General features: G+C 38.0%; 3 protein-coding genes across 6 annotated transcripts; 2 read left to right on the top strand and 1 right to left on the bottom strand.

Moving 5' to 3' along the window:
- Positions 1-437: 437 nt before the first annotated feature.
- Positions 438-4,990, top strand: LOC100253723 (promoter-binding protein SPL9). Its single transcript, NM_001280969.1, is given in 3 exon segments — positions 438-983; positions 3,778-3,917; positions 4,054-4,990. Coding segments are annotated over 3 exon segments (1,140 nt in total). The 5' UTR covers positions 438-600; the 3' UTR covers positions 4,671-4,990.
- Positions 4,991-5,353: 363 nt separating this feature from the next.
- LOC100246967 (uncharacterized) lies at positions 5,354-7,594 on the bottom strand. 2 transcript variants are annotated; one of them, XM_002275189.5, is made up of 4 exons: positions 7,329-7,594; positions 6,528-7,067; positions 5,917-5,982; positions 5,354-5,824 (listed from the first exon to the last, which is right to left on the bottom strand). In XM_002275189.5, exons 1-4 carry the CDS (start codon positions 7,458-7,460, stop codon positions 5,765-5,767), a joined length of 798 nt encoding a protein of 265 aa, XP_002275225.2. In that variant the 5' UTR covers positions 7,461-7,594; the 3' UTR covers positions 5,354-5,764. The 2 variants fall into 2 exon arrangements, with proteins under 2 accessions (XP_002275225.2, XP_059595252.1); XM_059739269.1 differs by lacking the exon at positions 5,354-5,824 and having other exon boundaries at positions 5,971-6,084; positions 7,329-7,581.
- Positions 7,595-8,089: 495 nt separating this feature from the next.
- On the top strand, positions 8,090-14,017 carry LOC100252106 (protein STRUBBELIG-RECEPTOR FAMILY 2). Of its 3 annotated transcripts, none has more exons than XM_019221586.2 (17): positions 8,090-8,154; positions 8,466-8,616; positions 9,383-9,515; positions 9,600-9,671; positions 9,766-9,831; positions 9,918-9,989; positions 10,082-10,153; positions 10,380-10,451; positions 10,564-10,629; positions 10,712-10,777; positions 10,877-11,196; positions 11,591-11,844; positions 11,964-12,229; positions 12,519-12,666; positions 12,954-13,093; positions 13,166-13,322; positions 13,482-14,017. In XM_019221586.2, the coding sequence occupies exons 2-17, from the start codon at positions 8,475-8,477 to the stop codon at positions 13,662-13,664; spliced, it is 2,229 nt and encodes a 742-aa protein (XP_019077131.1). In that variant the 5' UTR covers positions 8,090-8,154; positions 8,466-8,474; the 3' UTR covers positions 13,665-14,017. The 3 variants fall into 3 exon arrangements, with proteins under 3 accessions (XP_019077131.1, XP_019077132.1, XP_019077130.1); XM_019221587.2 differs by having other exon boundaries at positions 8,103-8,270; positions 11,594-11,844; XM_019221585.2 differs by having other exon boundaries at positions 8,103-8,270.
- The last annotated feature ends 53 nt before the right edge of the window (positions 14,018-14,070 follow it).

Below are 14,070 nucleotides of genomic sequence, written 5' to 3'. Positions count from 1 at the left end.
CTACGTAAAAAATCATGTCATAAAAAAAAATATATATATATATACTTTTTTATAATATTAATTAAAATTTTATTTTTTAATTAAAATTTTAATTAATAATTGACATTTCATTTTTAAACTAAAGTTTTACATGAATAATTTTAACGTAAGGTCCATAAAATGTTTAGATGTTATATATATATATATATATATTTTTTTTAAATGGACCATTTTGACCCAAAACTCCTCTCTCTCTCTCTCTCTATTCCTCTCTCTGTCTCTCCCTCACTCAGAACTCAAAAAGTGCACTGCTATCTATCTCTTTCTCTCTCTACTGCGTCTCCATTATTTTCACAGTCCATTCAGAAGTACCATACCCCTCTCCTCTGCTGGCATGGCCCAGTGTCAGGTGTTTGCTTTTTTTCACACCACCACCATCATCATCTTCTACTGCTTCTCTTGCTTTGTTGCCTTCACAAACTGCTTTTGAAACCCCCCACTCTTCTATCGGTATCTGTTGCTTTTGTCACTCTTTACACAAGTGTTTCCTTTTCCCCTCTTTTCTATATCTTCGTGACCCACAAGAAAAATACCCATGAATGGACTCTAGGAGCGCCACACATGGAAAGGGGTTCGAGCTCTTTGACCGTTTCCAGCTCTTCGGCCAACTCGTCTGAGTCGCTCAACGGGTTGAAATTTGGGCAGAAGATATATTTTGAAGATTTGGGTGTTGGAGCTCCGGCCAAATCGGGAACCGGGTCCTCCTCCTCCTCCTCTGCCGCCGGCTCCGGTGGTCGCCCACCTCCGGCGCCACCAAAGAAGGTAAGAGGTAGTGGGGTTGTTCAGGGAGGCCAACCACCGAGGTGTCAAGTTGAAGGGTGTAAAGTAGATCTGAGTGATGCCAAAGCTTACTATTCAAGGCATAAAGTGTGTGGTATGCATTCGAAGTCTCCAACGGTCATTGTTGCGGGCCTTGAGCAGAGGTTTTGCCAGCAGTGTAGCAGGTCAGCTTGGTTTTTGTTTTCCTTCTCTCGGAGTTGTTTTTTCTTCCCCCTTTTTTTTTTTCAACTTTTTGCAATTTTTTTTTCAGTTATAAGCTACTTATACTTTAAATTTGTTGATGGGCTGTGTTTAATGTCTCTTGTTGTTGAAAATTGTTGTTTCTCAGTTGGGCATATTCCTTTTTAATTTTTATTTGTCTGATAGATGGGTTTTCTTTCCTTTTCTGTTTCGTGTTCTTTTTAGTTAGCTAGCTGTGTTTGTTTTCCAGTTTTGTTGGTGGGTTTGGTATCCAATTTATTGCAGTTGTAAATTACGGTTTGTTATTCGCTCATATTTTAATTTTTTTTCTTTTTTGTTGGTTTCCATTTTTAATCTCTTGTAGCTTCAGATTATTGTTTTTATGCTGGCCGTGTTTGATCTTGATGGGAGTTTTGTAGCTACTAGGTTATTTTATTGACTTTTTGGTTTATTTTTAAGGTTGTTTAACCTAATTGAGTTGGCGTTGGTATTTTTCTTGGGTGTAGGTATTTGTTCTTTTATGCTTGAATGTTTATGGTGGACTTGATTCTGGTGGGGGGTTTTGGACTTTTGGTTTTGTTTGGTTATTGGGTTGTTAGTCATATAATGTTCCCACGCTATTGTTTGTTTTAAGTTAGGAGGTTAGTTTCTTATTTGAATTTGATTGATTTGTGGGTGGGGTGGCTAATTGGTCGTTGGTGATGGCTATAGGGTTCTAGGCTGAGTCTGTTCTTGGTTGTTTATCTATGAGAGTGGTTAAGGTGTTTCAGGGTTCTTGTCATGGACTTTGATTATGGAGCTACATCTAATTTCATATTGCTCTGTTTGTTGTTGCTGAAACCATATCCCGGAAAAAAATGAAAGAAACAGGTTGGACGATTGAGAATATGAAGTCATAAACGATGAGTTGATGAATGTGCCTTTGTTCATACTGAGTTGGATTGTCCTTCTTACAGTGACTAGACGTTGATTTGAATCAAAATCAATTCCCTAGAGTTTCCAAGGCTCCCTTTAATAGAGCAATCTGTTTCGGTTTTACCTCTTACAATAATGTGAAGGAGGACTATAATGCCTTTTCCACCTCTTCCTTCTTCTGGTTTTTCATATAATATTTCTTTCTATGCAGCAAGTTTGTTTGGAGCACAAATTGGCATATGTTGGTGGTTTTTTATGTAATCTGGTTTTTACTTAATTTTTTTATCTCCATCTCTCCTTTCTCATCATTATTTTGTGCATATCGAAATTCATTCCGCTTAGTTTGCACTTTCAAAAGGACCATCTTAGAAAATAGTTTGCACTTTCAAAAGGAAGAAATGTGTTATGTAATTATGGGCAGCAATGGTAATCGTGTTTATAGATGTATACAGGTTGATGGAGAAATTTATGGAGAGTGTGGGAGTATGTTTTTTTCTCTTTAGAAATTGTACAATTGAGTCACTTCCAAACAATGAACTGTAAGTGGCTGAATTTTGTTGCCTAGTTTGTATGTAAATTATCTTCACAATTGAAGTTTTCCAATCAGAATTTCTGTAGTTAGCACTTGCAATGTAGGACACAAATTATCTGTATTTTCTTTGATGAGAACTGGTATGTCAAGGGGATTTGAAGCACATGGCTAACATGCCAAATTGAAAGGATCAATGATAGGTGATGAAAAGGTGGATCTTCTGGAGTTTCTTTTATTTATTTATTTCCTGTACTTTATTCTGAATCACCAATTTGTTGTTATGTTGTGGAATTATGCTAAATATTGTTTCAAGAATCTAATGTTCTTCGATGTGTTGTCTAAGATCATGTTCAAAATATACAGAACTTTCTTATGAATAACATAGCAAAGCTGAGCTTGGTGTGGCCTGTTTGTTAGTGGAGATGAAGAGCTAACAATTGTGATGGAAGTTAATCCTTGGGCCTCAGCATGAAAGAGCAGGGGCACATGAGAATCTTGCACATGAAAAACCCCAGGAATTGTTTTTGGATAAAAAGATGAGAAAATAAATAAATAAAGAAGCTTACTTGATTATCCAAGGGATCAATGATAGGTGATGAAAAGGTGGATCTTCTGGAGTTTCTTTTATTTATTTATTTGTTTCCTGTACTTTATTCTGAATCACCAATTTGTTGTTATGTTCTGGAATTATGCTAAATATTGTTTCAAGAATCTAGTGTTCTTCGATGTGTTGTCTAAGATCATGTTCAAAATATACGGAACTTTCTTATGAATAACATAGCAAAGCTGAGCTTGGTGTGACCTGTCTCTTTAGTGGAGATGAAGAGCTAACAATTGTGATGGAAGTTAATCCTTGGGCCTCAGCATGAAAGAGCAGGGTCACATGAAAATCTTGCACATGAAAAACCCCAGGAATTGTTTTTGGATAAAAAGATGGGAAAATAAATAAATAAAGAAGCTTACTTTGATTATCCAAGGGGTATGTACTCAAAACTTATCCACATCTCTTGGCTAGTTTCATAAAAACCATTCATATGACCGGTCAGGTTTGGCGCAATATCGGTATTATATGGAGGATTTGGTTTTAGGGTTTGAGCATGCTCATGCTACCTATGGCCAAGATGACTTATCTGAAACTTGAGCATATGAAAGAAAATGTCTGTATTACTAATGGAAATTGGCAAATGTCAAATCATGCAAATGCTGTTTTGTTTCATTTGTCGCGTGTGTATGTGTATATATATATATATATATATATATATGATAATTCATTGTTATATGTTTACATATTCTTTTAAAAGGACAATGGTTCTTGCATGATCTGTTCCCAGATTTCATCAGCTTGCCGAATTTGACCAAGGAAAACGAAGTTGTCGTAGGCGCCTGGCTGGTCATAATGAGCGTCGCAGGAAGCCACCACCTGGATCTTTATTGTCCTCACGCTATGGGCGACTTTCTTCATCCATTTTTGGTTAGTCATTGTCAATAGAAATTCTTTTTAAAAATATTCTCCACTTGTCTAAAACTGTATTGCAATATGTATGGTTTTGAGTTTTTTCTTTACATTCTGATTATCTGACTTTAGTATTTGATATTTACAATGACAGAAAACAGCAGCAGGGTGGGAGGAGGCTTTCTGATGGACTTTGCTGCATACCCAAGGCATCCCGAGAGGGATACTTGGCCAACTACAAGAGCATCTGATCGGGTACCTGGAAATCAAACCACTGCGATGGGAAGGTTTCTTCCACATCCATGGCAGAGCAACTCTGAGAATCCTCTCTTTCTGCAAGGTTCAGCAGGCGGGACCAGCTTTCATGGTCCTGGAATTCCTTCAGGAGAATGTTTCACAGGGGCCTCCGACTCAAGCTGTGCTCTCTCTCTTCTGTCAAATCAGCCATGGAGCTCCAGGAATCGAGCATCTGGTCTTGGAGCAAACAGCTTCATGAATCCTGAAGGGGCATCCATGGCGCAACCCACAGCTCCTCATAGTGCAGCTATCAATCACTTCCCAAGCACCTCGTGGGATTTCAAGGGCAATGAAGGTAGTAGCAGTTCGCAGGAGATGCCACCTGATCTTGGTCTTGGTCAAATTTCACAGCCTATTAATAGCCAGTTCTCAGGTGGGGGCGAGTTGCCCCAACAGAGTGGAAGGCAATACATGGAACTCGAGCACTCCAGGGCTTATGACTCTTCCACTCAGCAGATGCACTGGTCACTTTAGGTGCCAACTTACCATCTGGTTTGTATGAACACCTTTAACAGCTTTGGTTCAAAAAACTACTTACAAATATCCTTCAGGTGGATACCTCCTGATCTTGTGTTTTGCTAGGAGAAAACCCAAATGGTTCTTGATCATTGTTTTGCTGGGAAAAACCTAAATGGCTCTTGATCTTTGTTTTTGAGACCTAAATGGCGCTTGATCTTTGTTTTGCTGGGAGACCTTAATGGCTCTTATCTGTGCTTGGTTTGAGTTTCTCAATACTGAGAAGCAAGCTTAAGCTTGTTCTAATTGCTCTTTATAAGATCATATGACCTTTCCAACATTTTGTGATGGAAACGGGTCTCTGGTTTTTTTTTATTTCTGACTTCACATTGAATGACTGGGAACTGGGTTTTCATTGCCATCTACTAGCCTTTTCTTATTTGCTCATGGCACTATCAGAGGAGTCTTAAGAGGCTGAAACCAAATTTTGGATGGAAGATTGTGAAGAAAAGGAAATAAAATCATAGGCGGGTGAAATGCATTTTGAGCTTAGGGTATTACGTGGATTGGCACATGAATGTGTATATAAATGTATATGCAGCAACAGATTTCAAATACGGTGTCAGCCTCAACTATTTTGGAGAAGACATGAACCCTAAAAGCAGCTACTAAGCATCCTGTAATAATAGTGAAGAAACACGTTTGACTTGAATGAATTCCTTATTTCACAACAGAAGTTACAGGAGCTCCTGAGCTCTATGGAAGTTACAGAGGATTGAGATAAAATAAAAAATAAAAAACCCATGATCATGGGTTCGAGCTCCAAGGAGATGCAATCTTCATTGAATAAAGGAAGCATTCTTCCAATTGTTAATCTGATGTGTGTGTGTTTTTTTTTTCTCTCTAAGAACAAGATATGACCAGATTGGTTTCTGACATCACCTCAGCCCCTCCAGTTTTCAATTCTCTGTCTCCTTAGCAAAGAGCGTCTGTTTGCCTAAAAATGATCCATCTTAAGTGAACATCCATCTCACTGAGCTACACTCCTTGGAGTCGTGTTGTTGCATAAATGAGTATCTCCGGTTTCTCTCTATTGGGAAATGCTGTTTCAGTCAGTGGTCATCTTCATTTGGTCCAGGGCAGTTGGACAGTAGAGCTTCAACCGACTCATACTGAAACACAAAAGAACATGGTTTACAAATGTATCAGAAACTGAGATTTGGAGAAAATGCTTGCGATCATAGCGTTCATATTTCTCACTTACCTGACATCCACAGAAGAGGCAGTATCGAAATTCGTCTCTCAGTTTCATCAATATATTTTGCAAATCCTGCATCCAATACAGACTGACTGATCATCATCATCATGCACCATAGATGATAGATATAGAGATTAACCGAGGGGAATTAAATTCAAGTTTCCAAGTGCTGACCTAAAAGACATGTAAAAAATGAACAATGAGTAAGAAATATGAGTATCTCAGGCACAAACGGATGTCAACAGCCCGTGTCCTTTCTAGATCACTCACCACTAGAGAGTAGAAACACTACCAACATAACCATTCATGAATCCAACAAAAGCGGAACTTCCAATCTAGTCTGAATTGTCAATTCATCAAATGCTATGAAATGTGATATTTGATTATCAATTTATCAATAAAATCTCTAAAGAATCCATCTCAAGCACTGAAATAAATTCTTTTGGAGCTACCTAAATTTTCATTTTAATCCATGCATTGAGGAAGGCCAGATCCCAATACTCAGCTAACCAACAACATGCTGAATTTGTTGTTTCTCCAACGGTTTTATCATTGAAAACACTAGCTATTAGCAAACCCAGAAATCAAATAGTAGAAATGATCCAAAAGAAACATACCTCTTCTGTAATCTCCTCCTCTTCTTCCTCCTCTTCACCTTCCTCACTGTCCTCATCTTCCTTCTTCTTGGGCTCCACAATTTCCTTATTCTCCAACTGATCAAGAGCACCTTTCGCCTTCTTGAAATTCACTACAACTCTCCGACTCTGCCATTGCGACTTCTGCCTACACCCGAACTCCGCCATTAAAGCAGCCTCGTTCTTCCTCTTCTTCTCAGTCCAAGCCTCTTCTCTCCTCATCTTCTCCTTAATGGGATCCTCTCTTCCAATCCCTGCTCGCGTTCGTCTTATCTCGAGCCCCACTGGCTCTGCTCGGCCCGAGCCCTCCTTCCCCAGTGCCGAACCCGGGGTGTAGCCCATTTGTTTCAACATTTTGAACCCGATGTTCGATTGTGGAATCGGAGCCTCCGTATTCGCTAGGGTCCGCAAGTCCTCTTCTCGTCGCTGCCGCTCTCTTGAGACTCTCCTCTGTTCTTGCCAATTTAGGGCTTTCGATTGCTTCCATGGTGATTGAGAAACTACGACTTTGTTGTTCGACATCTGCGAACAACAGGCAATTAGTCCACAGAAAACCTCCGATTGGTCACCGTGAAAACAGAAGAAAATATAATTTGGAAAAGGGTCCCAAAAGAGAGAGAGAATAAGACTCAGCTAGAACTAAGCCAAGTGAAAGTATACGTCCCTGAGTTTCAACAAAATTTTCCAACACTTAGGGGGAAATCAAACGATTAAAAATGTGAAGAGAACGAATACGTTCTCCTGGGAACCAAACAAGGGAGAATTAGGGTTTATAGGGAGAACCTTCTTGAATTGAGCTTTTGGGGGTTGAGCGGTTTCAGGTGGAATGAACTGAGAGAGATCTCCCATGTAGTCTTCATCCTCATTGTCATCATCTTGTGCGGTTTTGGTACTGAATGAGTCCGCCATGAGCATGAGCGAAAGCTTGAGAAGAAAAACAGAGCCGGTGTGAACTGATTTCTTCTATCTTTTGAAGAATTCACAAAACATTTTTGCAGAAAACGCTTTTGTTTTGCTTTCAGGTCAGCCACGGAACAGGCGGTGAAAATGAGGTAAACGACGTCGTTTTACTCAGGTCGTTTAAAATCTGTATAAAATGTCAAACCTTATTATTAAAATAAATTTTATTATCCATTTTTTTATTTTTTTTTTATTTCTTAAAATACTTTGAAAAATATTTCAAAATCTCAAACATCTTCTCAAAATTACTTTATTTTTAAAATAAATTCTTAAAATAATTATATTTCTATTTAAAATAATAAAAAATATTTTTAATTATATCTTTATTTTTCATCTAATCATGCTTTTATTTCTTATTTAACCATTATACAATTTATTTTTATTTAATCATTGCACAATTTTTTGGAAATTAAAATGTATTTTAACATTTAAATGTTTATATTTAAAAAAATAAAAATCTTCAAAGCTTCAAAGCTTCAAAATCTTATAGCACGTGTGGGCTTAACGGCTTCAAAATTGAGAGTATGCTGAGCTGGCAATATCAACCTATAAAACCAGCTCAAGAACACAGCTCTCAGGTCTCATTCTCAGCCCCTCTCTCTCTCTCTCTCTCTCTCTCTAAGCTTCTGTCTCTAAAGCTTCCTCAGAGGTGTTCTCTTGAGTTTCACTTTCACCCACTGTTCTTGTAAATTGACTCTGTTTCACAACCCTAATTCTTTCTTTCTTGTTAACGATGGATTGATCCTCCTTGGTTTTTGATTAAGGGTAAAACATCAGCATTTTTTATTGTTTTTTTTTCTAAACAAAAGATTTTTCTCATATACGTTATTCTTTTTTTGAAACTTCTCCTTTCTCTTTCTTTTCATGAATTTTCTCGGCAGCCAAACAGCTGCTTTGTACATTTTCTCCATGATATATCTATCTTCTTTAGATTTGATTGTTATCTTTGCATGTCTCCAGGGAAAAAACATGCTCCTGTTCCTCTGCTTGAGATCGCTGACTACTCTGCTTCTTGAAATGACGAAACAACATCTGCGGTTATTCCTCATTGTAATTGTGTTTTCGGTGTTCATCACTTTGCAAGCTTCGGCTATTACAGATCCACGGGATGGTAACTCCAATTTTTTGTTCTTGATTTTCTTGTAATTTTGATTTTTTATTTTTTTTTGATCCTCTTGTTGTCTGGGAGATTGATTCTTGACTGATTAAAAAAATAAAATAAAATAACCAGCTTCAGCTTTTACGGATCAGAAGAATTCTACTTGCACTTCCTTGCCTTGATTTTTTCTTGTCATTTTCTTTAAAAATTTTCTCTAGAAATTTGATATAATTTGCACTATACGATGATCACTAGTTAGTTATTGGAATGCTTCATTCCAACTGTTTAATCTCCAAGAAAATTTCGGGAATCTTGAAAGGCAAAACATTCACCTAATGGAACCTAACGTAAATATTTGGCTTAGTTGAGTTTAGTTTTTTATTTATTCAAAACAAGACTAACATAGGTTACATGGCTCAGAATTCAATTTTCTTTCCTTCTTTCTTTTCCTCGGTTTTTTTTTTTGCCAGCAAAGAGTGGGCTAGAAAAGATTCCTCTGTACTTTTTATGGTTTTTGGAGGGAAAATAACGGAATCGTTCTTGACTCCAAATTAGTTACTGCTGAGATATTTAGGAAGCTATGCACAATGAATGGGGCTTACATAACATCGTGGGCAGTCATAGTGGGGTCTCCAAAAATGGATGAATGCCCAAAAGTGATCAGGTTCTACACTGGATCAAAAAATAAAATTGACCTATTAATGGGATGATAATCAGAATAAAGTGGTGGCCATAGATTAAGATTACAGAATAATTCCCTCCTTTTTACTTTCTGCAGTGGCAGCTCTTCAAGACTTGTACAAGGAACTGAACTACCCACCACAGTTGGAGAAGTGGAGATCATATGCTGGGGATCCATGTGATGAATCATGGAAAGGAATCTCATGTTCTGGTTCAACTGTCATTTTCATGTAATGCGTCATGTGCCCTTTTTAACATTGTGCACAATTTGTATAATATGTGGAAACTAATGACTGGTTCTCTCATCTTTGCAGTCAGCTTCCAGGACTAAATCTCGGTGGACATCTTGGAGGCCAGCTCCATAATCTCCATAATTTGAAGCAACTGTATGAGATTATGCTGATTTAAATTTAGGTTTATGTAAAATTATGTGAGTTTTATTCACTATTTTTTTTTTTTCCAATTCGTTCTTTCTATTAGGGATGTTAGCTCCAATAACATTCAAGGTGAAATTCCTTACGGGTTACCCCCTAATGCCACTCATATGTGAGATGCTTGATTCTTAGTTTTTGTTAGCATTGCCAATGATTTATTTAATTTTGTTTGTAATTTCATTTTTTTTATGAATGTAGAAATTTGGCATGCAACAAATTTAGTCAAAATATCCCCAACTCCCTCACTTTCATGAAGAATCTTCGACATCTGTGAGTTAGTTTGTCCTGCTACTTCCTATTTTGCTGCCTACTATAGTTGGTTTACATTTATTGACTCATAAATGACCATTGTTTTCTTGCAGGAATCTGAGCCACAATTCATTATCTGGACCCATTGGCAATGTGTTTACTGGCCTACAGAATCTAAAAGAAATGTATGATTTTTCACCCAATTTCTTTGTTTTGCATATGAAATAAAAGGAAGCAAGGCAATTATATATCATTGGTTTATTGGATGTTACATGGTGGTAGTGGGTTTTCTTGAAGATTATGACACAATGATAAGACCTCTTTTTTTTATGAGTCATCCTATTTTAATATTCTCTCTTTTCAGCAATACTTCTATGCCTTATCCTACCATATTTGGATCTGTTGTCATAGGGATCTATCACACAATCACTTTACTGGAGATCTGCCAAGTTCATTTGGAACTTTGAAAAATCTTACTAGATTGTGAGTTCTATTCTCTTTAGTTCTATTATATTTTGGAGTTCTCACTGTGTCTGCAGTTATTTCATCATGTTGGCTCGCAAGTTCCCATAAAGCTCTTTTTGTTTATCTGCAGGTTCTTGCAGAATAACAAGTTTACTGGGTCTGTGATCTTCTTGGCTGATCTCCCACTGTCTCACTTGTAGGTTCCTTCATCGCAACCTTTCTCATCCCTTGGTTTTATATATTTCTCTGATCAAAGACCTGCTTTTTTTTCTTGCCAGGAACATCCAAAGTAACCATTTTAGTGGCATTATTCCAAGGCAATTTCAGTTGATACCAAATTTATGGTTGGTGATCATAGCCTGAATAAAGTTCTTGCCTTTAATCTGTGCACACTGCCATATCAAATTATGCTTTGATCATTTTTCCTCTTTATCTCTCTTTAGGTTTGGGGGGAATAGATTCCATCCAGGGGGGAACTATCCACCCTGGGATTTCCCTTTGGAAACTGAGCAGAATATTAATAGCCCACCGACAACTGAATCAAGTGCTGTTGAGAACTACCCCTCTAGAAAAGCACATGAACGCAAGAAGAAAAGGCTGGGTCCTGGAGGAATAGCTCTCATGGTTGGTGGAGGAACTCTGTTGGTAAGCTGTGCAGCACTCCTACTTACTGTCCGCATTAATCGAGCTCGTGCACAAACGCACAAAAGCTTGGAGGGCAGTGAAAGCGCACTGCATTGTATTCCAACCACTACAGTCGAAGGTGAAATCTCATTCGCCTATGTATATATTTGTTGATGATTATTAAATTCATTAGCTTTATTGCTAAGATGATAGAGAGATTCTGGAATTTTAGGTTTATGCAAAAAATCGGATTTAACTTTTTGTTTAGCACAAAACTGTCTTATCTTGCTTCCCATCCATAATGACAGAGGTACTTATTTTATCAACTTTTTTCAGCCAAGGAGAATTTCTCAATGTCCCAATTTTGCTTGCCTCCAATCAAACTCAAAACTTTGAATCCCAATTTTGAAACTGTACCAAATGGCAAAAAGTTTCAATGGATCGTTCAGCTTATGGGACAATGAGCACAGTTGTTTCCCTGATTACCTTCCTTTGTTTTTATTTTCTGGTCATTCAATGGTCTTCTACTGCAGCAGAAGAGAGCCCACAAATCTTGGCTCTCAGTCCACCAACGTTTATGTCAAGGCCAATTCCCACTGCTCGCAATGTCAGATTTGAGAAAATTTGCTCCAGAAGAAGTTTCTCTAAGAAATCCAGAATCCCAGCAAATGCAAAGCTTTACACTGTGGCAGAGCTTCAACTAGCTACAAACAGCTTCAGTGAAGAGAACCTTCTTGGAGAAGGATCCCTTGGTTCTGTTTACAAAGGAGAGTTTCCTGATGGCCAAGTACTTCCTGAACTTAATATGTTATCTCTTGCAAGTTTCAAACACATTGAAAGAGAATAGAAACTTATAAAAAAAACTCAAGAAACTTTTGTTCCTTTTGATTCCCTTTTGTTTTTCAGGTCATGGCTGTGAAAAACATAAACACAGTCTCACTCTCTCTCCATGAAGAAGAACAATTCTTGGATGTGATATGGACCGCAGCTCGTTTGAGGCATCCAAACATTGTAACACTTCTTGGGTATTGTGTGGAGCACGGACAGCATCTCCTTGTGTACAAGTTTGTCAGAAATTTGTCTCTTGATGATGCACTGCACTGTGAAGTATACAAGCCTCTGTCTTGGAGCCTCCGACTCCAGATTGCCCTCGGCATTGCACGTGCTTTGAAGTAAGCATTCCATATGGTTTCCTTGACAAGTTCAGTTTTTATACACTTCCTTTTTTTGGTAAAGTGCTCTTAAGCAAACCACTGAGGAAATCACATGCTGTGATACAACTCAGGTAAAGTGATGTGAATATACTACCATATCCCACATTTTGTGTTTTAGTGTGAGGTGGATGATTCTGCTAGTAAAAACAGCAGTAGATGTTTTTTGTACAATCTGGATTCCATAATAAATGCTGCTTTGCTTTACTTCTGGTGTTGATTCTTTCCATTTTGTGTAATGGTTTTTCAGCTATTTGCACTCTGTATGTTCACCTCCTATTGCCCATTGCAACCTAAAGGCCGCCAACATCTTACTTGATGAAGAGCTTACACCTCATATCTGTGACACAGGGCTAGCCGTTTTAAGGCCACTTACAAGCAACACTGTTAAACTGAAGGTGAGTGCTTCCAGAGATAAGTTTAGTGGCTTAATTGAGAAGCCATCTTCTGTGATTTTTGTCTTTTAATTAAATAATGCTACCTTTGAGGAATTCAAAGTGAAAATGTTTGAAAAGTAACCCCTATTCTTTCTACAAAATCGGGGAGCTATAAGCTCTTTTCCACAAGTCAGTGCATACTGGAACAAAAGGAGCCTAGGACAAGAAAAGTTTGCCTCATGTAATAAGCAAAGGATGAAGAGAAGAAATAAGCACTCACCTTTTGTCACTAATTGCCAATGCAACAGGCTTCTGAGATGGCTATTGGCAATTGTGGCTACATTGCACCTGAACATGGCCAGCCTGGAATCGATAACAAGAAGAGTGATGTATATGCCTTTGGAGTGCTGCTTTTAGAGCTACTAACAGGAAGAAGGCCATTCGATAGGTATATGGTACATGCCTGTTTTCTTTATTTTCCTTCTTTAGTTAATGTTTTTTAATAAGATTTCTGTTGCAGTTCAAGATCAAGGGAAGAGCAATCTTTGGTGAAATGGGCTTCTGCCCGGCTTCATGACAATGATTCTTTGGGACAGATGGTTGATTCAGGCATCAAAGGAACTTTCTCCTCCAAGGCTCTCTCACAATATGCAGATATTGTCTCTCTCTGCATTCAGGTATTACTTATTAGCATATTATGAAGAAAAATTTAGAAGCTAACAAGAAGGTCGAACCGCTTTCTTGAAGCACTGAAATAAGTGCTTTAGCCATTTCTACTTCTCCTTCCACCTGTATGTGTGTGTAGAATTCTTATTTTGTGTTTGGAATTCAAACAGCCCGAGAAAGAATTCAGACCACCAATGACGGAAGTTGTGGAATCTGTTAGACGTCTGTTACAAAAGACGAGAAGCAGGTTAATTGAGGGTGGCGAAGTTGAGGTTGAGGGCTTCGATAAATCTTTCCATTCCACGAACACCCGCTTTGTAGGCTCACCATCAATGAGCATTATGTCCGCCTGAGCAATGAAACAGGTTGAGTACTATAGATCAAACCTAACTCCATAATCAACTCGATTATTTCGTGTCAGCTTGGTTGGTTCTGCATTTTCACTCAATCACTCAGAGGACATTGCTGCTGATCATCCGACTATAATAACCATACGGCGATTTCATTTACCAACAATCTTTAGCATTTTAAGGAAAATACATATTACGCTTATTCTTTGGGATTCTACCAATTCTTTTAGTGAGTAAAAAGAAATGTCATCTTATATTCTTCTTATCTTCTAAGAATTTAGAGCTGTCCTGTACTGCTGTCGAGTTTCACTGTTGTAACACGATAGACTTACCTTTGAATTCTATCCATATTCTTATTTTCTGCGTGCAAAGTACACTCACTAGAATACAGTAGGCCTGAAATTAGCCT

This window comes from Vitis vinifera, chromosome 8 (genome assembly GCF_030704535.1).
Source record: "Vitis vinifera cultivar Pinot Noir 40024 chromosome 8, ASM3070453v1".
Lineage (NCBI taxonomy): Eukaryota > Viridiplantae > Streptophyta > Magnoliopsida > Vitales > Vitaceae > Vitis > Vitis vinifera.
This window is presented reverse-complemented; position numbering and strand designations above follow the sequence as displayed.